Here is a 23,732-nt window from a genome sequence, read left to right as displayed (position 1 = left end):
TTTGAAGGAAGTCAGGATCTGTGCTGTTTCTGCAGTGGATTTTGGGTTGCTAACTGCTCAGGGTATGGTGAAGGCTACCAGTGAAAATTACTCATTATTTAAGTATCATACAGCAGCAAACCTCTTTTAAAAAAAGTTTGATTTATTACCCTTTGATACTGCATCAAAATGTGGGTTCCTCCCACTATCCCAGAACGAGTGTCATACTTGAAGTGTACTGCAATCTAATACCTTGTAAAACTAAGTGTATCTAATTAATTGTCCTAATATTTTTAGATTAGTGTTTATGATGGGAAACCTTATCCTCTTTGAAATAATACCCAGAAAATGGTCAAGGCAAACAGCAAGCCTGCTGGGGAAAAGGGAGGGAGGAATGCCAGTTTGCAGACAAAAGTTGGTTGTGTTTTTTTTTTTTTTTTCCTGTTCAATAAGTGTCAGAGATTAATATTACTGAAGCTCTGATTACATGGCCTAATCCATTTTAGTGAATAAATTTGGTCTTGATGTCCATTGCACCTACATTAACAAACCCTCCTCTCTTAGAGAGCGTAGGAGCCTATGGGAGAGATTTCAGATATATTAAACCCCATTACAGAAAATGTAATTTCTGTCAATATAATCCCATGTATTCTTCAATTTAGTACTTTAGAGATAACAAGCTACTTACAATATATTTGCCTTTGGAGGATTAATTTACAAAGTGCACTATCTGGGAGACGCAGGCGGGCTCACATAAGCATAGCTTGTAAGGGTTATCAATTTCTGTGACCCCACAGCAGCCCTGGGAGATCAATTTTTTGAAGCCCTTTAAGATGCTGAATAAAGGAAAATACCAAATACTTAGTGTATATGAAGTATGCTTCCAACATACTTAATTTAAAATGGAAGAATAAAAGGCATAAACCATAAAATTTACGTGTTGTAAGGTAGCGTAACCCACAGTATTTTTGCTCAGCCAGAAAAAAATTTGTGTTTACTCCAACTTTCCTTTCTCCAGCCTTCATCCAGGTGTTACCCTAATTTGTATGGCTGTCCTTCAGTTTAGCAATGGGTGCTTTGGCCCACTGAGAAGCTGTGGGTACTCATGGGGTGGAGTGCAGGGTTCAACACAGACAAATGTGTCACTTCGGGATAGTCTGTCTAAAGAAATTTTTCAAGATGATGAACATAGGATGGCTTCAGCTAAAAGTGGTGGAATTTCTCCAGAGTGACCTTCAGTAAGGTTTTCTCTCAGTTTTCTTTTCAGGGTGTTTTTCAGTACACATGTCTCCTCAAATATGAGGAGTTTTTACTTAGGGTTTGTGTCAGGTGTGTTCTTATAAGTTCCTCATCTGCAAAGAAAAGGAAAAAAGAAAAAAAAGAAAGAGGTCAAAATACATTATAACTGAAGTCTTGTGGATGTAGGGCAGACTTCCTCTACGTGAGCCAGTTCAGTATAAATTATTGTACAAATAATTTGTGGTGTTACAATTGTATAAATTGTATAAATTATTGAGACAATTCCCCTTCTCTCCCCTGAGGCACAATGATTTAATGGTATGGAGGCAGTGGGGCTTTCTTAAATCACAGGTGGTGGGCAGAGATGCCAAAATATGGCAATGCAGCCCCTGCTTTTTGTAATGGATTCTAAGGAACAAGGAGACTGTGAAGCTGTTGCTGAGTGTGCAGGTTGCACAGGGAATACCCAGCCATGAGCTGACCAGTGAGTTACTCATCCCCTCCCAAATCCTGGGGGCTTTGGAGCCACCTTCTCAAACATTTTCCTGGATCCCTTTTCTTCTAAAGCCATGTGCACAAGAAACTCTCCCTACCTAAATGTCTTGCTGCAGGGAAGAGCTGACATATAATTTCTGGTTAGTTTTGCCTTTCTTAAGCAGGCTCATAAGTCATTCAGCCAGAACTCACACAAAAAAAATTTTGCCTTCCTCCTTAGATTCTTCCAAACTTGTTAACACACATGTACATTTTTGTATTAATGATGAGTCATTGTAAATCACTGTTGCAGAGATTAAATAAAATGCTGAAGGGCAGGCTGGGTGCAGATCAGTCATAAATTATTGGCAGCAACACAGCATGTGGGAATACATGAAATGTGCATGAAAAACATAAACTCATGTCTGGTAGCATGGTCGTTAGCCCAGACTGGGAATGCTGGATTTTCTGGCTGGAATTAGAAGTTTGCCACAGACCAGTCAGTGAAGAGAGCATTTGTTTTCTGCAGACTGAAAGCATTTAAACAATTTTTTTTTTTTTGTAATATTTTGAATGCCTTTTCAGTATGTGCTGGTTGCATACTTCAGTTTTCTGCCATAACGAAAAAAAATGTTGATTTTCACATATGGACTGCCCTGGTGCTGGGGGCTCCCTGAGCTGATGCACATAACCCCTGTTGATGGTGGAGGAGTCACAGGAACGGCGTGATGGTGTGAGATGTGCCAGAAAAATCTATCTGTGAAAGGGCACAAGTCTTTAAAAATACCACTGTCCTTTTTACCATGACCCTTTTCATTGGGTTGTTTTATTTTTTTTTTTTTTAAGTAATGAAATAATCCACACAGAGGATTTTTCCCTTTTTTCCCCCTCTACATGACAACTTCACTTGTGAATCACAAGCATTGCCTTCTACGACCATCTTTTTGCCTCAGTCAGATGTTTCTGCTGTGGGAAAAGGGAGCCCTTACCCTGCTGCAAAATAAAAATAAGGAAGGTAGGAAGATAGCAGAGCTCAAATGCCATTAGTCTAAATGAACCATTCAGGTTTCTGTTGTATCAGTTGTTTAACCCCACAGCAGCTTAGGGTTCCAAGCACAGCAATATGAGCAAGAAGGGGCACTTGTATGATGCCTATATGGACATGGTGGAGACCTGAACAGGTACAGGTTAATAAGGTGCTGTTCCCAGGTGATAAAAACAATGAATTGAAATATCCAGGTGTGATCCAATCACTTCTTACCTCAGCTGAGAGCCAGTCAGGCTATATTGAACAATCTATACGGTTTTCTTGTTTACTACATCCCAGCTGAATCCCTTCCCATTAAGAGCTAATGGTAAATAATTACTGGTGGTAGTCTATGAAGAAGAGAGAGCAATTCTAATCAAGGGCTGCATTAGGTGTCAGATGCTTGTTTATGTTTTAGAAAAGTCTTGGTGCACACAGATAAGATGTTTGTATATTTGTAGAATAATGTGCCTATACAACCTCCCTATATGTGCATGTTTTTATGTGATTGTCTCTCTAAATACTATTGCATCCAACTGCATTAAAATGATCCAAAAAAAAAAATTGAGAATTCAAATCCTTAATGCTCCAGCCTTTATTAGGTATTTCCATTCTGCTTTTTCCAAGTACTCTTGTGCTATCTAGGGCACAGCCCAGACAATGCTGGAGCAGCTAGTCAATATTTTATCTTGCCCTCATTCTTCTGTGCTTCGTTTGTTGAGCTGTATTCAAACCCTGCTTGAAGATGGAATTAATAATTACTGCTGGGCTTTCCTGTGGCACTCACTTACTGCTGTAATACCCAAATCCTTCCCTGACCTCCACGTGCCTATATATGCATACAAGGTTGTGGCTCTGCATGGTATTTTTACAGTTACCCTGCAAAGAAAAATAAAAATGTCCTGGTTCACAGGGGAAGAAGTGAGGCTGATAGAGCTCCAGGTCCAGCACAGCCACAAGTTTTGGGCTGGTCTGGGACTGTGAGGTGACTCAGAATTACAGCAATTTGTTCTCATTTAGGGTCCAACGATCACTGAAACTTCACATTTCATGGAAACTCCAAGTTTTAAGTGCCTTGGTGTCTTATATTGCCAATGTCCACTGCTGGGTATGGAGAAGTGAGAAATCAGTAACTTGTGGTGAAAGTTTTGTGTTCAATGATTTACTCAGTAGCCCTCAATCAGTCCAAGGAGGCAGCAGAGCTGAACCCTCTCCTCCAGTGCAGCTTTTGGCTGTATGAATCAGGACTGGCTTGCTTTTCTTCCAGCCTGAGTCATTCAACTTTGTCAAAGTTTATTACCTGTAGAGATGCTTTTTTTATTTTATTTTATAATGCCCTGGCCTGTTCTTGTAACAGACATAATTGTCATTGGGATGCTTGAGGCATTGAGCCCTATCAAAAATGGTGGCATGAGCTGGAAACTGAACTGTCATGAAGTACATTAAAGCCCAGGATGCAAACAACCCTAGTAATATGGTGTCCTAACCCTTGAGTTCTTAATTTTGTACTCTTGGCTTCTTTGAATGTCATTTTTGTATATAATTTCCTAGGCTTGCAAAAAACCTCAGAACAAACCCCAACCAAACATTTCAGAAAAAAAATTATCAAACCATGTGATCAAAAAATGTCCCTAATCTTATTCTTGGAGTCAGATGAAGTGGATTTTACTGAAACCTTGTAAGAAAAACGTTTCAAAGAAGCTCCAAGACCAGCCCAAAGATGAGTGTGGAAAATCAGAGTTGGACTTGGGATAGGAAGAGCTGAGCACCTTACTGTAGGTAGCACAGCCAGCTCAGAGCATAGACACACAGAAATAATTTATTACTCTTTTAGTCCCCTCACAAGCCTCCTCCAGCAGGAAATTTCCTCCTGCCTCCATTTCTTTGCTCCTGGGTAAGACTAGTGGGGGAGAGCTTTGCTGCAGCAGTTTCAGGGGGCAGGGGGGGAAGCTGTTTGCCATGGCATGGGCAGGCAGGGTGGCATGGTGGGGACAGGAGGATTCTGCACTTCTCACAGGGGAGAGCTCCCCAGAAAGCCAGCCATGAATGGGGAGCACCAGTGGGAAGGGTGAGCTTTCCATCTGCTCCTCCTGGCCTGCAGATGGTGGGGTTAAGGATGGAGCAGATGGGGGGATGCAGGCTGGGAGATGCAGATGGAGAGGTGCAGATGGGACCAGATGCAGATGGGGCAGATGCAGAAAGCCCCTGCCTGCCCCTCCACAAAGGGGCAGGGGAAAGAGGAATGGCTGCACAACTCTCCACCTTTTGGGAAACAGTCCCAAGCCCCTCTTTTCCCTCTGTGGGAAGCATGCCAAGGGTTTGGTGCATCTGAAGCACGCCCAAACACCCCCAAATCCACCTGATGCTGCTGTCTGGTGTTTCCCATGTGTTTAGCCCCATTCCAGATCCCTGGTGGGGACAGAACAGCTCCTTCCTGGGGCTGGGCATTCAGTGTAGACATCATCTTTGCTTAATTCCTTCACCCAGGGTGATATTCACCCTGAGCAAAAGGCCAGCACATGACCAGTGCACCACTTTAGTCCCACTTAAGCACTATTTTTAGGGTGTAAGTGGGGGAGGAGGCCAGCAGGGAGGGAGCATAGCAAAAGCAGGTGCTGGTCCTATATGCAGGGTTAGATTTTCACCCCTGTTGCCCACCAAATTGTAGACTACAATAAATAGGGAAGATACTTGTTTTGCCGAGCACATGGCACGCAGGGGTTTTTAGTCCTTGGAGAATAAAATATCTGCTTATTTTCAGATGTATCTATTACTGCTTTTGTTGCAGTAAACAGATTAAATGAGAAAAGGTCAAGATGCAATTTCAATCTGTGTAAGAACATAACAAATACTTTTCTCAGTAATCAGATATAGTAAATACAAGTACTTATTTCCTTGTAAATGTTAAAACATTCACAAATTATCCTCTCAACTTCAGCAACACGAACTTAACCATCAGATTTTGGAGAAAATTTACTTTTGTCCTCTATGTTATTCTAGAATATGTATACAGTTGTCATTTAAACACTGTTTTGTTAATGGGAATGCATGCAAAAGTAAGAAAAAATAGGAACAAGAAGGAATATATGTTTTGGGTTTGACAAATAAATACTGTTTTATATTCCAGAGAATAAGAGAGTAAGTGTTTACAATATGAAAAGCATCCCCCTCCAAGAAAACGCCCTCAAAACACCAAGAAAACTATTTAAAAAAGTATCTTGCTGGGTGAATTGTTACATCATTTGAATGTTCAGAATGTGTGTGAGGTAAATTAGCTGCTCTAAACGTACCATGTGCCGGATTTTTCAAGCAGATTTTTGCATTTATGTTTTCACTAAGTCTTAGCTAATTGTTATGCCTTTCACCTTGAATGCCAATTGTAATAATAATATTACATCTGTAGTCTATTTCTCTGTTCTTAAATTACAGCAATCAGGAATACTCACTAGGTAAAATCCTGTATAGTTACTCATAAGAAAATATTGAAATCAGATGAAAAAATAATGTTTAGCTTGCACATTGCCTTAGACAGCCCTGGAGAGCTGCCAGGCAGTCAAGGTATTATTAGAAAAGCTGAGCAAATAGCTTACAGGGGGAAGAGCTGTGAATGTAAAGCCATCAGGTACTGTCGGATCACCAGATTTTAGGCTGGAATTTCCTTTTTTAGTTCAGTAAAGCCATTTTAAAGTACAGCACAGTGGTTCAAACATGTGGGGTTTGGGTTTGGTGAGTTGATTTAAGTAGTAGTGGTACAGTTTTGCCATGGGTGTTTTCCAAAGGGGTTGGGTGCTCAGAGGAGGTGAGTAAAGAGTATTCTTGTGGAAATGCTCCCCTTGGCTTTCAGGTGGAGGAGAAGATGGAGACCTAATGGACCCTGGGTTTCTTGTTCAGTCCAGACTTGTCAGCCTCCACACCCCTCAAACTGCCCCAAAATAGGGTCATCACATTCAGGAGCACCAAGAAAACATGTTTCTAACCATTGCTCTGACAGCCCCTGGATTCAGACTGGGAAAAACAAGCAAAGGAAACATTTATTTCAAAAGCAAATGTGAAATCATTTGGCCCAAGCTAACAGACAGACTAATTAGTGACACCCCAGGCACTGAGCAAAACAAACCTCAAAACCTGGTATTATTTTAGTCACATGGATACTTTTTTTGAGAGGAAGTAACACTGATTGCCACTGCAGAGCATCAGACAGTGCAATCAGAGTTTACCTGCCAATAGTCCTGACTAGCAAAAGGTTAATATGCAGCCAAGATAAAAACTCTTTTCCCTCTTCTGGGGTGGTCTTGTACTCAACAAACTTTTTTTTTAGTTGGTGCATTAATGTTCTGTAACAAATGTGATGTCAGGTGCCAGGGAAATAAGATGAAATAGCCCCATGCAAACATTTTCCACTTGCTCTTTTCTCCTCTCCTGCTCTAGCTTTGCTCTGCAGCATCAGGGTAGGGGTCAGAATGCTTTGCTTGCTTCTTCTTATTTAAAAAAACGCTGATATTCAGCTGTACACCATCTCAAAACAAGAGTTTGGCTTTAAAAAAGTGCCCATTCAGGACAGTATTGTGTTGTGGAAATGCTGCATGGGAAGCAAGGGGAGTGCTTTGCAATGTCTTTGTAAATACACTTCTCAGGTCTTGGTTTCTTTTTAGTGCAAGGGATATCCTTGATATGTATTTGAAAAATTACATGCCTTCAATATATTAAAAAAAAAAAAAAAGAGAGAGAAAGAAGGGGAGAGTAATGGCTTGTCTTTGCTTTGCAAGTCAGGCTTTGGTCTATTTTTGTCATAGCTATCTGAAGAGTGTTTACATATAGTTTGCCTTTCTGGTATTTTGTGCTTGCACAGACCTGATCTCCACCTATTTTGTGTCAACAGTTGCTGAGATTTGTGTAGAGTGATTAACCATCACAAACTGAACCCCCAGCACGTGGAGAGAGGTGCCCTCAGAGACCCTCTTGCACTTAAATCAGACTCTTGCTCCAGGCTGCACCTGCATGAAACAAACTGCCTGCTTGAAAACTCAGCCTGAAATAGTAAAAATGGAGCAAATGTTGCCTTTTGCTTGGTTAAATCAATTTTCTCTTCTCAAAAATGAGACACAGCCAGAGGGGCAGGGTGAGGATGTGCTTTTGAGGGCGTGTGTTTTGCCCTGCCTCCCCTGGAAGGATTTTGGTGTAAGTGATGCATGGCTGGCTACAAGAGCCTTAGCACCAACCAGGATTCTGCCTTTTCTTTGACTTTTCAAAAAGAAAAGAGATGGCAGTAGATGCTGAAAAAATATTGCTTCCACAGTTGTTCAATGAAATCTAGGTCATGTAACAGTTTCATGGGTTATTTTTTTTTCCTTGCCCAGTCACTGTAGTCCTTGTGTCTTTTTTGGCTAGGGATAAAGCTCAATACCAATAGCTGCTTTTGAATTCAGATTTATTCCAGAGATGTCTGACTTCCCACCTGGGTTATAAAAGTGGTTTGTACCATCTGGGGGCTGATCCCTAGGCTTTGTCTGTCCCTTGGTCTCACAAATTCTTTTAATCTTCGACATTCCTCCGACTTCCCTCTGTGTGTTTTGTTGGTGTTGTTTTCCAAGGGTGTCTTTTCTTCTGCCCTGAATATAATGCTGTCAGTAGTAGGATTAGAAGCAAAATGAATCACTTCACTTAATGGGAAATTATGTTTAGATAAAGTAGATTACAAAGTAGGTTATTAGTAGTGGTTAGAAAACAATGTTTTGAAGTGGGATGTCTTGGGGCACAGAGAGTTTGCTCAGAAGTGTGGGGTTGTTTTTCAGGTTGGCCGTGACTCAGAGCTGTATCTTTTGTGGTTTCTGGGGAGAGAAAAAAAGGAAAAAAAGAATTCAAACCAGTTTTTCAGGTGCCCACATCACACAAAATACATCAATGTGCCTGTATTTGTTGTCTTGATTGTGGTGGGGAAGACACAACCACAAGAATAAAGCTTCCCTCAACACCCCAAACCAGTGTTTTGGGGTATAGACCAGAATGATGTCAAAGCCTATTTCATCTGCAAAACAAAGGTCCCATATATTTTCTCTCTGGGGGCCCTGAGAGTGTTTTCTCCCAAAGACACTTGTCAAGAGTTTGGGTTTGGCCGCCTGGGCTTTGCTTCTCCTCGTCCTGCAGGCTGCAGGAGCTGGTGTGGAGTTACTCCATACTCCTTCATTGCCTTTTGGGGATGGGGAGGATGAAGGGATTCATCCAGGAGCATAGACAGGTCCTTTCTCACACCCTTCAGTGAGTGGGAACATGTTTGAACCAGCAGCCAGATGTGGGAGCAGCCTCTCTTCTTTTGCTCGGGCTGGAGGACAAGGCACAGCTTCCAACTCCCATGCTGAATGTGGGGTGGGGAGGGAGGGAACGGGGAAAAGCTGTTTGGACAAGGCTCACAATCTCATGTATGGAAAAATCTCAGCCCTCAAGGAGGACCTCCTGTGTTTAGAACACTTGTATGGCATGAGAAAGCTCAGAGATCATGCAGGCACTTCTCACAAACTCTATGTTCCACTAAAACAGAGGTTATGCTGAGTAGATAGAGGACATTAAACTGCTGAAATAGGAAGGAATGTGTTACAGTGAGCTCATGGGCACTCTGTTTCCCCTTCCCCGGGACCCTGTGACTCTGATCAAGATAACCCTGGACCTTCTTTTCTGCCCCTATGGGGTTGGCAGAGAGCCAGGGAAGCCCACCCTGTCCAAAACCTATATAGACCCCTGACATTTCCTGTTCGTCCTCTTTTGCCCCCTCTCCACATGGACACCACAGAATAAAGAGAGCTGAACCAACTTATCTCAGGGTAAGAGCCTCTTTTGGAAATCTTTGCCATCTCCTGATATTCCTCCCCTCACAGCCTCTCATCTCTGGGCTAGCCTGATTATTCGGGGGGCTGTGTGAGGGGGGGAACCACAGGAATGTTTTCAAAGAAATAGCCAGTATTTTACCATATAGCTCTCACCCATTCCTAGCTTAGTCCCTGCCATCAAATGGGGCTCGGTTTGCTGGTTTGATGTGATCTGCTGAAGAAAAGCTGCTGGGTTGTGCTGCATGCACCAGATCAGGACCCACGTTACAGAGTCTAATGCTGGTGGATTAGATGGGAAGTTGATGTTCAGACCCTTCATGGAGCTGTGCAAAAACAGGGAGCTGGGAGATGTGCATCTCAGCCTGGGCTGCTTTCGAAGCTCTCAGAGAGTCTGCTCACCCTCTGTTATTAGGTTTTTGTGGGAAGCAAGGTTTTGTCTGCCACCGTGTTGCCTACCCAGCCACAGTGCTTTGTGGGGGCCAGTGCTGTCCCAGGCAGGAGTTGGAGCAGCCTGAGTGCTGCTCTACTACATGAATCCTTGCCATATTCCTTAAAGGCTAATTGTGGCACATGGAGATCAGCAAAGTACAGCTGCGCTGGGATTTAGGAGCAGGGAAGAGACGGGAGGTCAGCTCCACTGGCGCTTTGCCATGTCAAGATTTCCCCTTACATCATCTGGCTGCTGAGGGCGAGTTTACATCTGCTTTGCACCCCGAGGGAATTGTGGTGTCAGGGAATGAGGTTGCTGAGAGTTCTCCCCAGTGCAGCCAAGAGCTGCGACGCTGCTCTGACTCCCTGGCATCGTTGGGGAGACGCCTGGATACTGGATCTGCATTTTCACTGGAAATGTGCCATGTTGGCTAAGCTTTTTTAGGGGAATATATGGGTGGGAGGGGAGGAGGAGGAGAAGGAGAGCATACCAGAAAGGCCAACAGCAGCTCACCTGTGGTGTAGAAGAGCGCAGGAGATGGGCAGAGCAGGAAGGCAGATCTCCAGGGAGCCCTTCCCCAGGCACAATGGCTCTTCACTTCTCCCCTCCAAGTCCCTTCCATAATTTAACTCAGAACTAGCCAAATAAATAGAAATAGGCCTTAGCTCTATCCTGCTGGAGAACAGGCAAAATTTTGCTAACCAGAATTGTTTGCTGCCCAGCTCTCTTCTAGAAAGACTCCTCAAGCAGTCTTGCAGAGAGATGGAGCTAAGGGAGCTTTTGGGCCAAGGCAGAAGCAGGGCCAGGAGCTTGAGGGTCCCAGCTCAATGGAAAGCCACCAACCATCCCTTCTGTATCCAGAGGACAGGCCACCACCAGGCTCACTGCTACCCCAAGGCAATCACCATGTCTGCATTTTGTCCTGTGGGGCTGGTACTGATAGGACAAGAGGGGTGGCTTTAAATCAAAAGAGGATGGGGTTATTTTAGCCATCAGGGAGATATCATCCCTGTCAGGGTGGTGAGGCACTGGAATAGCCACCAAGCTCCCAAGCTTAAGGGCTGGGGAGAAGGGGAGGTGGCCAAAGGTAGAGCTGGTGCGTGCTGGGCCAGCCAAAATGTAGGGCATAGCCAACTCTCTTACAAGGAGCACATACCTGATCTCATCTCTCTGCTTTCTATTTTTGCCCTCGATATGCTCCTTGCATTAGCAGACTTGGCTTGGAGAGAGATTCGATAGCACTCTCCTGTTTGAGAGCAACTTTTCTGAATGCACAACATGAATCCATTGGTGGGGTCACATAGTAATGCTTGAAGTCAGAAGCTATTTTTAAAACTAAATTGCAGAACCACACATGGCTTTCATTAGTGCTTTACATCAAATTTGTCAGCTAATTAGTGGTTTTTCATCACTAGTTTTTGCATAGTATTTTATTTAATTCACTCTCCAATATTGTCTTGCGACACCCCTCAGCCCCATATACAGTTCCTGGCACTGGTGCTGTGCCAGCAGAGGAGGAGGAAGAGGAGAGCTTGCAGGAGACCTTTCTGATGCTCCTGATGGATGGGCTCTCTGCCTTTGGAGTGTATTCCAATATTACGTGTCTGGAGTGGGCGGTGAGCAGCCCTTGTACTCTCTTCCCTCCCTACCTCCATTTAGTGTTGTAAATGATGTATTGCAGTCCCGAACTGTCTTTGGTGAGGAGGAGGAGGAGAAACCAAGAAAAGTTGCCAAACGTGATTTCATAAGGTTTGACTTTAAATTGAACAAAGTTTCTTGAGTGTCTTGGATTTTTTTTTTTTTCTTTACAAATAAAGGGAGTACAGAGAGCATGGATTGCTAATGACTGGTAGTTACGGGTCATTAAGCTCACTAACTGACTTCAGGATCAGAACTTTCTAATAACAGCAGTAAGCACTCTTTTAACATTTATTTCTCATTTTAGGGATGGGGAGATGTGATTACCATTCGAAAGTCTGCCGTTATTTTTTCTGTTCATAATTACAGAGGCGGCTTGCTATTTTGAAGGCTGTTTTTAAAACATTTGAAAGTATTCGGTGAAATAATTTCTGTTTTGGTATTGGTTTTTTATCTTTTCTGTAACAGACTCTTTTAAAAATCTCTGGAAAACAAACACAGAGGAAAAAAAGAAAATATGTTAAAATAAGGAATAAAGCAGTTACTGAAGTGTAATAATCTTGGTTTATAGCACACTTTCCATTTAAATTGGTTTTATTAGAGATAAACCTGTTAAGCGTTGAGGAATTAAGTGCTGAATAGAGAATGTTGTTTTGCTGCTGTATAAATGAAGGATCTCACTATGCAGAAAGGAGTGCAACTGGTTTTACAAGTGAATTATTTGCCAGTTTGAAGTGCTACGTTTACTTTGGCATCTGTTATAAAAATGATGATTTGTTTGTTGTCCAGAGGGATACTGTTTTTCTTCAGAGGGCCATGAGAGATTTTAGCACTGGGGTTTGTAGGTAGCGTGGGCTTTCTCATTCTTCTTACGCCTGGTTTGCTAGAAGGAGCTCAAGGAGAAAATGAGGCAGAGAGATTTTCGGGAATTTCTTGGCTCTGCCAGTGAAACACAGACTTCTGGCATGCAGTGCTTTGGGACAATATTGAGAGGGGGCAGCCTGTGACTCCAAGTAGCAGAAGTCAGTAATGGTGTGAAACTCTCCTCATTTCGGAGGGCTGGGGGCAGAGAAAAATTCAATAGACCGCGAAGTCTCAGCATCTCCTTTCAGACAGCTGCTCCTGGAAAATTTCATCCAAAGACAGCAAATTGGAAGTCCCCACAATCGCTCTGTCGATTCTTGAGCAAAGGTGACTTTGGAAATTCGTGACAGCAGAGGAAGGTCTTGTTTTATTCACTCAACAGAAGCGAAATACAAGGGGAAGGGAGAAAGAACAGATCTGTGCGGAAAATGTCACTCGGGCTGTAACCTGAGCCTCGGCGAGCTGTGCCTTTCGGAGGCTTTGGTGACCCTCTGAAAATCCTTGCTCTCTGGCTGCTATTATTGTAGCCAATTTCCAACTAAAATAAGTCTTTTGTCATCACCAGCCATGCAGCCTCTTGCTGAGAAGAAACAAAACTTGTGCGTGGCAGCCAGGGCGGCCAAGCTGAAGGTCAGAGTGCAGAGGCAGATTGCTGCATCCCCGGGGCTGGGGCTGGAGCTCACCCGTGGGACCAGCCATGCTCCAACCTGGGAGTCTGCCCGTGACCTCTGCAGACAGAAGCCTAAGAGAAAACATCCTAGCAAAATGCAAATGGGAGAAAAGAGGGTTTCCTCCTCCCCTTTAGGGTGATGCAGGTGGAATCGCTGGGGTTTTCTTGCTTTTTGGGACACGGCAGAAAGTGCAATCCCATGTGTCTGAAAAGATCACATGGGATTGCACATGTGTTCGTTTCCTTCTTCCATGAACAAGGAAAAGCTAACTTGAAAAAAATTAGGAAATATTTCAAACTTGTGTGTTTGCCCAACTGTTCAATTTTTTATCTCCATGCCAGATCCTTCCCCTTACAAAACAAAACAAAACAAAACAAACAAAAGGAAAAACTCCAGGAAAAAAAAAAAAGGAATAAAAAAATGAAGGTAGCCCAAGGCATCACTTTGCTGAGTGCAACTTGTACACTGAGGGATATTATGTTGTTGTGCCACTATTGATCCAACTTTTTTGAGGTAAAAAACTCAAACCAAAAAAAAACCCCTTCCTCATCAGAGCAAAGATACCAGAACACAGAGCACTGATGTGGGGAAAAATACTCCATGCAAGCCTTTGAGCTTGATTAGCTCTTTACTCACATGAGTAAGGCTATACATCTGTCTTAAGTTTTATGCTAAATTGTATTTTGATAATCTTCCATTTCAGAAGTAGTTAGTATGCAAATACGGTTTTTTAGGTCCTGATTTCTCTGAAGTTTTAAAGATTAGAGTGATTTAGAGTTTCTTTCTCTTAAGATAGGTGAATATGAACATTTGGGGAAAGGGGAGATTATTCCTGTTAGCTTTTCTGTTCCATCATTTTTGCTGATGTTCAAATCAGCCTGGCACTTTGGAAATTTCAAAGAGTGATCAAAAGATCCTGGCCCTTCTCTCAAAGAAAAAAGACTGAGAGTATGAAGAAATTAACCACACACCCGTATATTTCTGCAGCAACAGCTAATTCACAGTTTTGCTTGCAAGAAGTTCTAAATGTGATTTATAAACATCACAGCCTGCATTGTGCTCTCTCAAGGCAAGCTACATTAATTGTTTTAATCTGATAGGTTCTTACAAATTCTAGGTTTGGGATGCAGGAAGAAACTTGAAAGTGAATACTTTCTTCTTTTTTTCTTTTCTTTTTTTTTTTAAATGCTCAGTGGTTTGGAGTCTACTATAATGCAAAGTAAAGCGTTGTGTTACAAAGGCAGGGAGGATGGGACAGAAGGTTAAAGGGCATCCTGGAAACAAACAGCTGGACCAGTTTATTTAAACAGATACAAGGATGGGGAGCTGACCTCCGTTTGACTTCTAGTGGGAGGAGCAAGAATGTCATTTTATTACTTTGCCCAGAAGGAAAATGTTCTTGTGTCTGAATTCCCCCCAAAGACATCCAAACACTGAGCTGTTTGGCAGAATTGCTACTTATAGAAAATACTTACACAAATGCATAGGAAGAAGATAATTGTTAAGTACCTGTGTGTAAAATGTTCTTAAAAATCCCAAACCATAGTATGGGGCAAGCAGGTGAGATTGTGTTTTACCATAGGCACATCTTGTGGGTAATTATTGGTAAACTCTAGATATATAGTTTATTCTAGAATAGTAATATATGAACAATACTATATATAGGACAGTTTATTATTTTGAGGCACCCCCTTCATCTTAAAAGTGCTTGAAGTTTGGAGGATAAGGAAGAAAAAGTCATAAAGTTGAGGTTGTACATGCCTAATGTTGCTCAGCATTTATTTGGGGTAAAAGTTGTTTTGGTGACCAATCCCTCTCACAGCCACCTCTCTTCTCCTGCCTCTCTAGCAGGTCCTGGCAGTGGGGCAGGAGAAGGATGGAGTGAACACAGCAGGATCCTTGCCAGACTCACAAAAAGAAATGGCTGAGGCACTAGGGTTTTGTGGTGTTGTTTTACTTCGAAGAGTTACTGTGAAAATTGCTTTCTGCAAATGTAGATTACAGATATTAAACAATTTTCTAATTGGTCATGGAGCTAAGGCAGCTAATGGGGGAAAAAAAGCAGGTTTTTTTAATTGCTTATTTCACATGGTGTTTGTGCTACACCTGTGCTTATAATGAGAAAGGAGAATTAGTCTAACCTTCTGCTCACATGATTCTAATTTTCATGGTTTGTACAAGATAATGATAAACTGATTTGCAACACTGTTTGCTGGAGTCGAGAGGGGGTGTTTATTGGAAATGTGTAGAAAAAATTGATCCAACGCTGCTGCTGACAAAACATGATCTAGCTCAGGTGTGAGGTTTCCAGACTGGCAGCCGGGTTTGGTGTCTTTGAGCCCGTTTCCTCAAGACAGGTTTGATAAAGACTCAACATCTTGATTAATTTTTGCAGGAGTTTGGGTAATGGGTGTCAGTGGGGAATGGGAGATAGGAGGAGTCTGAAGTCACTGTGCTGGTCTTTGATGAGGGCAAAAGAAACAGCATGGGGCAGTGGTTTGCTATTCTTCTCTCCTCTGGTGAAGGCGGATGGGTGGGCAGTGCTGATTCCCGTGGAAAGATCCTGGTGGCTTTATCTCTGTGCTAGGAGAGCTCCTGCTAAGCCACCCCAAGCAAAGGCAATGAAAACAAGCATCAAGTATTCCTTTGTGGACTCTTCTATCCCATTTTACGAGTGTGCTGTGATTTAACCCACACTCACACTTCTTCCTTTACTAGTAAATATTGTGGCATACATATTTTTATTATTCTTTTTCTCTCTCACAAGAGCACAAAGTTTGATTATGCAGCTTTGCCATGACTAAATCTCAATGTAGATTTTTTTCCAAACGGATTTTAAGTGAACTTTCTACTGAGTGAAACCTCAAGAGAGATTCTTCAAACTGTCTTTATTCAGACAGGTTCCCAGCCATGGTTCCCAGCCTCCTGATTTCAGCACCATGAGGAGACCAGGGTGCTTGTGATCTATCTCCTTCTTCTGTTTTGCTCCAAATTATTTTGAATATTTCCAAATAAGCATTGCAGGACTGAGGCGAAGAGCTACAAAAACACAAAGAGTGGGCTGCAGATAGCTATTTTTAAAAATGACTGCACCTCCTTTTTTTTTGTTATTTCCAAAGATCTTTTCATTGTTCGGGGGGGAATTTTCAGTAGTCCAGTAATTACAGTTTAACAAGATGTTTGCTGTAAATGGTCAGGCCTAGCTGGAGAAAACAGGATTATAAATTCAATTACTGTAAAGCTATGACCTCGCCTTGACCCCCTCAGACTTTGCATAAAGAGAGGGAGGGGGGAAAAAGCCCACCAAGAAATGGCTAGGAGGAATGCATGGCTCTGAAGTCCCCAGCAGTGTGACTTAGTGGTGATAAAAGTCCAGACGTTCTCTCATTTGATGGGGTTCTGCCATCACAGTTCATTATCTTAATAGTGGGCATTAAAAGGGAATTAGGTTTGCAAGAGGTAGGGACAGTTTTTGATAAAGAAAAAAATTGGAAAAAGAAGTCAAAGGACATAAGGCAGAAATGACACTAATGAGGGGGGAGGTAGCAGATGCCCTCACGAGCATCTCGCCGGCTTCACACGTTTTTGTTTTTTTGGTGCCCCATTCTGTATTGAGAAGAGTGTTGCTGGCATTGTTTCCTGAAAACTCGGCTAATTCCCCCATGAAAAGATGAAATGGAAGTGTCCGACTGTGGTAAAAAGCAGGCAAACATAAATCAGCTTGGAAACCCCAAGGTTGTGCTCCCAAAGGTCATCAGGGTTAGAGGTTTAGCAGGATTTGCATCCCCATGCAGCCTGATGGAGAGCACCACAGTCGAGCAAGAGGGCTTGGGGATGGGTGGAAGGCATCCCTTCCCTAACCATTTGCTTTCCTCTTTTTTCTTGCAGGTTTATTAATGCTAGAAGAAGAATAGTTCAGCCCATGATAGACCAGTCCAATCGAGCAGGCAAGTCCCCAGTAGTAACTGTATTCAAGCCACACAGGCGAAAACCATCCTCTAGCCATTCACCAGGAGGTCCAGTACCTGGTAAATAAACGAGAAATGAATGCTGGGAGTGACTGACAATTAAAATACAACCAGCTTTCTTTCATTATGACTCTAATAATTTTGGAAAAAAAAAAAAAAGACATTGAAAATTCAAAAAGGGAAACTAAAATGTTCCGTTCCGTGACTGGACTTTCTGTACATGATCCAAATTATTCTTGTATTTTTTTAGTCATTGTTTGGAGTTTTCCTTCCCAGCTCTTTCTGCTCCTGTGACCACTCCCTGGTGCATGGCTTGGTGTGGAATTGCTGTAAACTTTATTACCTGTCAAAAGGGCAAAGGGGTCAGAATCACTTGTGGGACTCAGTAAAGTTCAAAGACATTCAATGAGGTAGAGCTTTATGTGCTTTAATAACCCAAGCCAGCTTACTTCTGAAGCTGGCTTTTAACGTACAGTGAAAACCTCCAGTTCAGGCAGTGGTACTTGTATAGGGTCCTTTTGTCCCTTGGCTCTTCTTTTGGGATTGCTGAGCATTCGCTATTTGCTTTGTGGGTATTTATTTATATTTTTTTAAAAGACCCTTAGTTTCCACACGTTGGTTCTATCTGGGGTCTTGGCTCACAGCTCTCTGTGGGTATTTACCATCAAGGATTATCATAACCCATTACTCCCAGTTGGGTTTTTTTCCAAGTCTCCCTGCCAAACTCTCCAAATTGTCCAAGATGCCTTTGGGCCACGCTTCCTCTTCAAGTACATTTGATTATTTGTCATTATACGTAAATATCTGGCATGGATGTGTTCGGGTCCTGCCCTTTGAAGGCACAAGGGTGTAATTTAACACACTGAGATTTCAGTGTGACTATTCCAGCCATAAAATCCGGCTCCTATACAGGTTTTTGCATTGACGTCAGCAGCAGCAGCAGCTGGAGCCGGAGCTCCTCACGTCTCAAGATTTCAGTTTGTTAACTTCATTTCCAAAGTTGCAGAAGAAAATTAGGCCAAAACCAAGCACGCTTGTCAGTCCAACAGCTAAATTTGCACAGTAGATGTTTTCCCCTCTTTTTAGATAACCCATGGGTGGGGGGGTTTGTGTCCCATGCCATGAGAAGAGATGACCATATTGGCTGTTGCTAAAAAGAAATGGCTAAAAAGAAATGTTCTGCACCTTTCCAGTAAGTCAAGGGACACCCTATAACCCCGATGGGCAGCCGATGGGAGGTTTCGTGATGGACGGCCAGCAGCACATGGGCATCCGAGCGCCAGGTAAGCCCCTGGGCAGTGTCACCCACTCACGGGTGGCCTTGGTCACGCCACCACAGGTAAACACACCTCTGCCCTCTCCCTCTGCCGTCCTCCCCGCTGCCTGCTTGCCTCACCTGTCTTCTGCCTGCCTTCCACACCACCGAGGGAAACCGGGCGTCTCCTTGCTCGAGCGGTCCCGGACCCTCTGCCATGCTGTGTTTTGGAAAGGGGCTTTTGGCACTATCTGTTGACTTTGCTCATTTTCTGGCATCTTCTTGGATTTTTATCTCCCTCTAGGACCTATGAGTGGAATGGGCATGAATATGGGCATGGAGGGGCAGTGGCACTACATGTAACCTTCACCTAGGTAACCAATGGCAAAGCCAGGGGGAAGTAAGTACAAACGAGGTCTTTGTTCTCACTTTGTCCGAGGGATATTTGTCTTCTTGCATTTCCCTATGTTCTCCCTGCCCATAGCCTCATGCTTGTTCCTTCCTTTCCATCCATCCATCCTGCGCCTGGGCTCCTTTGGGTTTTCTCTCCCTCTGGTTCAGCTCAAGCTTCCCAAGCTCCCAAGCCCCCCGCGCGCGCGCGCCGTACGCCGACGCTGCCGTACATCCACGCCGCCATACATTGATGCTATTATCCATCCCCGAGCACATGACAAAACAAGGAGCAGCCAGGGAGGTGGGGGAGCCCGTCGTCTTGGCAACAGACTGATTTGCAAAATGTAAGCGGTCTGCAGCAGCACAGGGAGAGGAAAGAGCATGTCCCCAAAGTGTCATAAATCTGTCTAACCGCAGTTGATGCATGAGTTACATTTCTCCCGCTAACCTGCAAGACACCAAAAAAGCCAAACAGAGACTTCTCATGGGGTAGGAAAAAAAAAAAACCAACACCAAGCAAAACCCAGCAGCTTCACTTAGTTGCATTTTGGAAAGCCATGGATGAAACTTTGATTTTTTTTCTTTCTTTTTTTTTTTTTTTCAAGTTTATTTCTCTTTGTCTGTCCGTCATAATGGGATTACGTGTGGCAAAGGAAAAAGAGAGAATACAAAATAGAGGTGTGCGCAGCAGGCTATGGAGCTTAGCCCAGGCTAATTGACTATATCCAAATTAAGTATGCCATCACTTGCAGTGTGACAAATGGATTTGACTTATTCAGTATACAAAAATAGAGATCATTAATGCAATCTTCAGTGGCAGACCTCGCAAAGGAAGCCTAGAAAAACTGTCCCAGTTTTTTTTTTTTTTTCCCTCTTGTCTTTTTCTAGGGAAAAATACATTATACAAATTTTTGGGTTTTGTTTCGCTTTTCTTTTAATAGTAAAGTGGTTTGAAACACCAGGACACTTGGTACCATGTTTAAATGGTGCCTGATTCTGTTTGTCTTGCTCTCTTTCTGGAGTTTAAGGAGTTATTTCAGCATCTTTGTTCTGCCCCCAGCCTATATTAACATAGGGTTTGAAGTTACCCAGGGCGAGTGTATTTCATAGTAGTCTTCCCTGAGCCCAAGTCAAAACTAAGTTTTAACAATTAGCTGTGAAAACATTCCTCTGAGCTTGGGAATGCAATAGCCTTATTACCTCATCATGAAAATTTCTAGCTTAGTTAATTTAAATATTGTTTCTTAGTTTCTGGGTCAATTAAATTTAAATGATGTATTTTATGCTTCGTGACCAATTAAATTAATAGGTTATTACAAAAAATATTATCATCTTTTTTGATTAAAGAGCTGTGAGTACAGTATATTTTATAAGCAATTTTCATTAGTTCAAAACTGTTCCTTTAGGCTAGATTAAGCAGCTATTCATTGCTGGAGCCTTGAGACCTGATTCCAAGGTGTTCGGCGCATTCACGGCGCGCTCTTACTTAGAACCAAAGCCAATTGAACCTACTTAGCAATAGCGTATGCCTTTCACCCTTGATGATTATGGAGCTTATAGCTCTCCGAAACAATACACCTGTCAGTTCCCATCAGCTACAGCAATCCAAGCAGAAGGCAGAGGCCCACAGAAAGCAGGAGGGTTTATTGTTTTAGGTCCAATTTTTTTCTTATTGTTCTCCCAAACCCACTGAAAGGTTTGACTGAGTTGGGCATCTGATTTTTTTTTTGGCGGCCGGAGGTGATCGGGGGGGGAGGTAAAGAAATAATTGGTAACTGTTATTGATTATGTATATATTTATAATGTGTCTAAAAATACGAGTTTGATTTAGCAATCATACTTAGTAATCCTATCAATTTCGGCTTCGTATGAGGCCTTTGTTCAGTGATGTATGTCCTTGCTGGATTGCATCTCTTTGAATGGCACAAATATTTGGGACAGATTCCAAGAGATCAGGCTCAAGAGCTAAATAAATAGCTGTTGATAAACCTTGACACCTATTTAACCCATCGCTCCTCCTGAGTCCCTCGTTAGCTGCTGCAGATTCTCTGCCTTGTATTCCCAAGTGGGGAGGCGAAGGCAGGTGGCTGGAAAAAGGCCATGGGGAATGGAGCCCACCTGAGAGCCCTCCGTGTGCCATTAGCCATCCTCAGGCTGGCACCGCCTCTGGCACGCTTCCAGACCAGGAACATCTCCACTGCACACATTCCTAACCATAAAAGCAGAACGCTGGTTTACCTCCAAAAGCTCTGTGTTTGGAAGGGGAGGAGGGGGTGGGGGATGTTTTTGGGGTTGTTTTTGGCCTGGGGGCCATTGTGGGTCCACATGCAGACTCCCAGCGGGGAAGCTCCCGATGCCACAGGCATCCCCAGCACTCACCTCCACCTTTTCTCTCCCTCTGCAGGGCTGCAAACTATGCCAGGGGATTATGTGTCTCGGGGTAGTCCAATGGGTATGAATATGGGACAGCCAAGCTACACGCCGCCCCAGATGCCCCCCCATCCTGCTCAGCTGCGTCATGGCCCCCCCATGCATACCTACATTCCTGGACACCCCCACCACCCAGCGATGATGATGCATGGAGGACCACCCCACCCTGGAATGCCCATGTCAGCATCAAGCCCCACAATGCTTCATCCCGGCGAGCCAGCAGTGAGCGGACAAGTGATGGACATTCATGCTCAGTAGCTTAAGGGAAACACACGTTGTCTGCAGCCATGGTAGATTTCAAACATTGTCTTTCTGCAATGACTATGGAGTTCTTGGCGTCAACTTCGGACCAAGGGACGTTCCAGTTCTTCACAGGGACCCTGAAAAGCAGGAAAACACCAACTGAAGTCAACTTCTGGGGACATGCTAAATACCTATATAAGACATTAAGAAAACAAAGAGTGAAATATTGTAAAATGCTATTATACTGTTATCCATATTACGTTGTTTCTTATAGATTTTTTAAAAAAAATGTGAAATTTTTCCACACTATGTGTGTTGTTTCCATAGCTCTTCACTTCCTCCAGAAGCCTCCTTACATTAACAAAGAAGCCTTACACTTATCCTGCAAATGACAGAAAGGGCTTATTTGCAGGATTTTTAGAGCATTAAAATAACTATGTCAGGCAGAAGAATCTTTCTTCTATCCTAGGATTTCAGCCATGCGCACTCTCTCTCCCCCCCCTCCTCCTCTGTCCCTCTTTCTTCCCTTTCTCTCCCTTTCTCCCCATCTCTCTCCCTCTCTCTCTTTCTAGCCTGGGGCGTGAATTTGCATGTCTAATTCATTTACTCACCATATTTGAATTGGCCTGAACAGATGTAAATCGGGAAGGATGGGAAAAACTGAAGTCATCAACAATGATTAATCAGCTGTTGCAGGCAGTGTCTTAAGGAGACTGGTAGGAGGAAGCATGGAAACGGAAAGGCAGTGTATTTGAAGCCTAATTGTCACATCAGAGCATCCTTGTCCCCATGCAGCAACCACCACCTTGTACATCACTTCCTGTTTTATGCAGCTCAAAACATGGACTGAAGATTTATTTTTAATATGTTGACTTTCTTTCTGGGCAAGACATCGGTCATGTGTGCATTTTTTTTTTTTTCCATAGTCCCATCATGGAGCATTTATGTATACATTGTAAATAAATTTTGTGCAAAAAGGACTGGAAAAATGATCTGTATTATTGCAATTTTTTGTAAAAGTAGCAGTTTGGTATGAGTTGGCATGCATACAGATTTACTAAGTGGGATAAGCTAATTATACTTTTGTTGTGGTTAAACAAATGCTTGTTGATAGCCTTTTTCTATCAAGAAACCAAGGAGCTAATTATTATTAATAATAATCATTGCACACTGAGTCTTAGAGTTTCTGATTGAAACAGTTTGGATTGTATAATAACTCAAAGCCCAGTTGTAGTAGTTTGAGTGCAGTAATGAAATCTGAATCTAAAATAAAAACAAATTATTTTTTGTCATGGTGACTCCACTGCTTGCAAAATTTGTTTCCTGTCCCCATGCAGTATTTGTAGCCATTCTATCCCAATCTGAGAGCCGAGCAGCTACAAAATTCGGCTGGCTCTGGAGATGTTACCTATCATTTGCTATTTAAATATCAGCTTCATATTTAAAGAATGTAAAAGCAATGCTACGCTGCATAAAGAAACTTTCTTGGAACTTGCACTGTAAATTGTCAGGATGGGAACTGTTGCCTTTTAATAAATGTAATATCGTAGGGCATTATTGGACAGAAATTTGTAAATAGTGTTACCCCCCTTCCCTCCCAAATTATAGTCTGACACGCAGTTCAAATTATCGAGTTTCTTAGCGGAATTGAGCATACTGAGGAAGGAGGAAAATAAAACTTGGCAAACATTGCCTGGGCAATGGATTTCTGTCAGGGGATGAGGTGCTGCTGGACCTCAGCGAGCGAGGCCAGTGCAGACCCTCATGAACCAATTTCCTCTGTTTGTGCTTTCTGCGACACCTCCTTTGCTTTAAGGCGCAGCTATGGAAGGAAAAATAGAGATTCACCAGGCTAGGAAAATGACACAAATATCTTAATTAAGGTGAAATAATGCAAGCAGGGCAGACTCCGGGGTCCCTGCCCTGCGTGTCCCCGGGGTACCCCGGGCTGGGCAGGGCTGGGCAGGCAGTGCAGACCTTGCTGAATGAAGCAGGCCACCAAAGGGGCTCCTCTCCTCCTGGCTGCGACTTCCTCCCCCTCTCTTTTTTTTTTTTTCTCTTTTTTTTTTCTTTTTTTTTTTCCCTCCTCCTTTCCCCCCGTTTTTTTTAAAGGGCCGCTGTACCGCCCAGGAGAGGCTGAACATCCCGGCTCCTTCTTTGTGAAGCCGGAGTAGTAATGACATTTTTCTGCCAAAACGTGGATGAACGGGGCTTGCTTTTTTTTTTTTTTTGCCTTTTTTTTTTCTCCTCCTTTGGTTTTGTTTCGTTTTGTTTTGTTTTTACGTGTTTGGGTTTTTTGG

At 43.0% G+C, this 23,732-nt stretch overlaps 1 protein-coding gene across 10 annotated transcripts in view; it reads left to right on the top strand.

The window, feature by feature from the left end:
• MEIS1 (Meis homeobox 1) overlaps positions 1-22,724 on the top strand; it is a 138,352-nt gene extending 115,628 nt beyond the window's left edge. For 6 of the 10 annotated variants that reach the window (XM_072927631.1, XM_030269247.4, XM_012572192.5 and 3 more), the window contains 3 exons: positions 17,032-17,090; positions 18,305-18,394; positions 21,164-22,724. In XM_072927631.1, coding sequence (XP_072783732.1) covers positions 17,032-17,090; positions 18,305-18,394; positions 21,164-21,447 — 433 coding nt within the window. In that variant the 3' untranslated portion in view covers positions 21,448-22,724. Of the gene's footprint in view, positions 1-17,031; positions 17,091-18,304; positions 18,395-18,670; positions 18,767-21,163 lie in introns of all 10 variants that reach the window. The other 4 variants (XM_072927634.1, XM_002199780.7, XM_072927635.1 and 1 more) reach the window with 2 other exon arrangements.
• The last annotated feature ends 1,008 nt before the right edge of the window (positions 22,725-23,732 follow it).

Source organism: Taeniopygia guttata, chromosome 3 (assembly GCF_048771995.1).
Source record: "Taeniopygia guttata chromosome 3, bTaeGut7.mat, whole genome shotgun sequence".
Taxonomy (NCBI): Eukaryota; Metazoa; Chordata; class Aves; order Passeriformes; family Estrildidae; genus Taeniopygia; species Taeniopygia guttata.
Note: the sequence above shows the minus strand (reverse complement) of the source record. Positions and strands in the feature narration are given on the sequence as shown.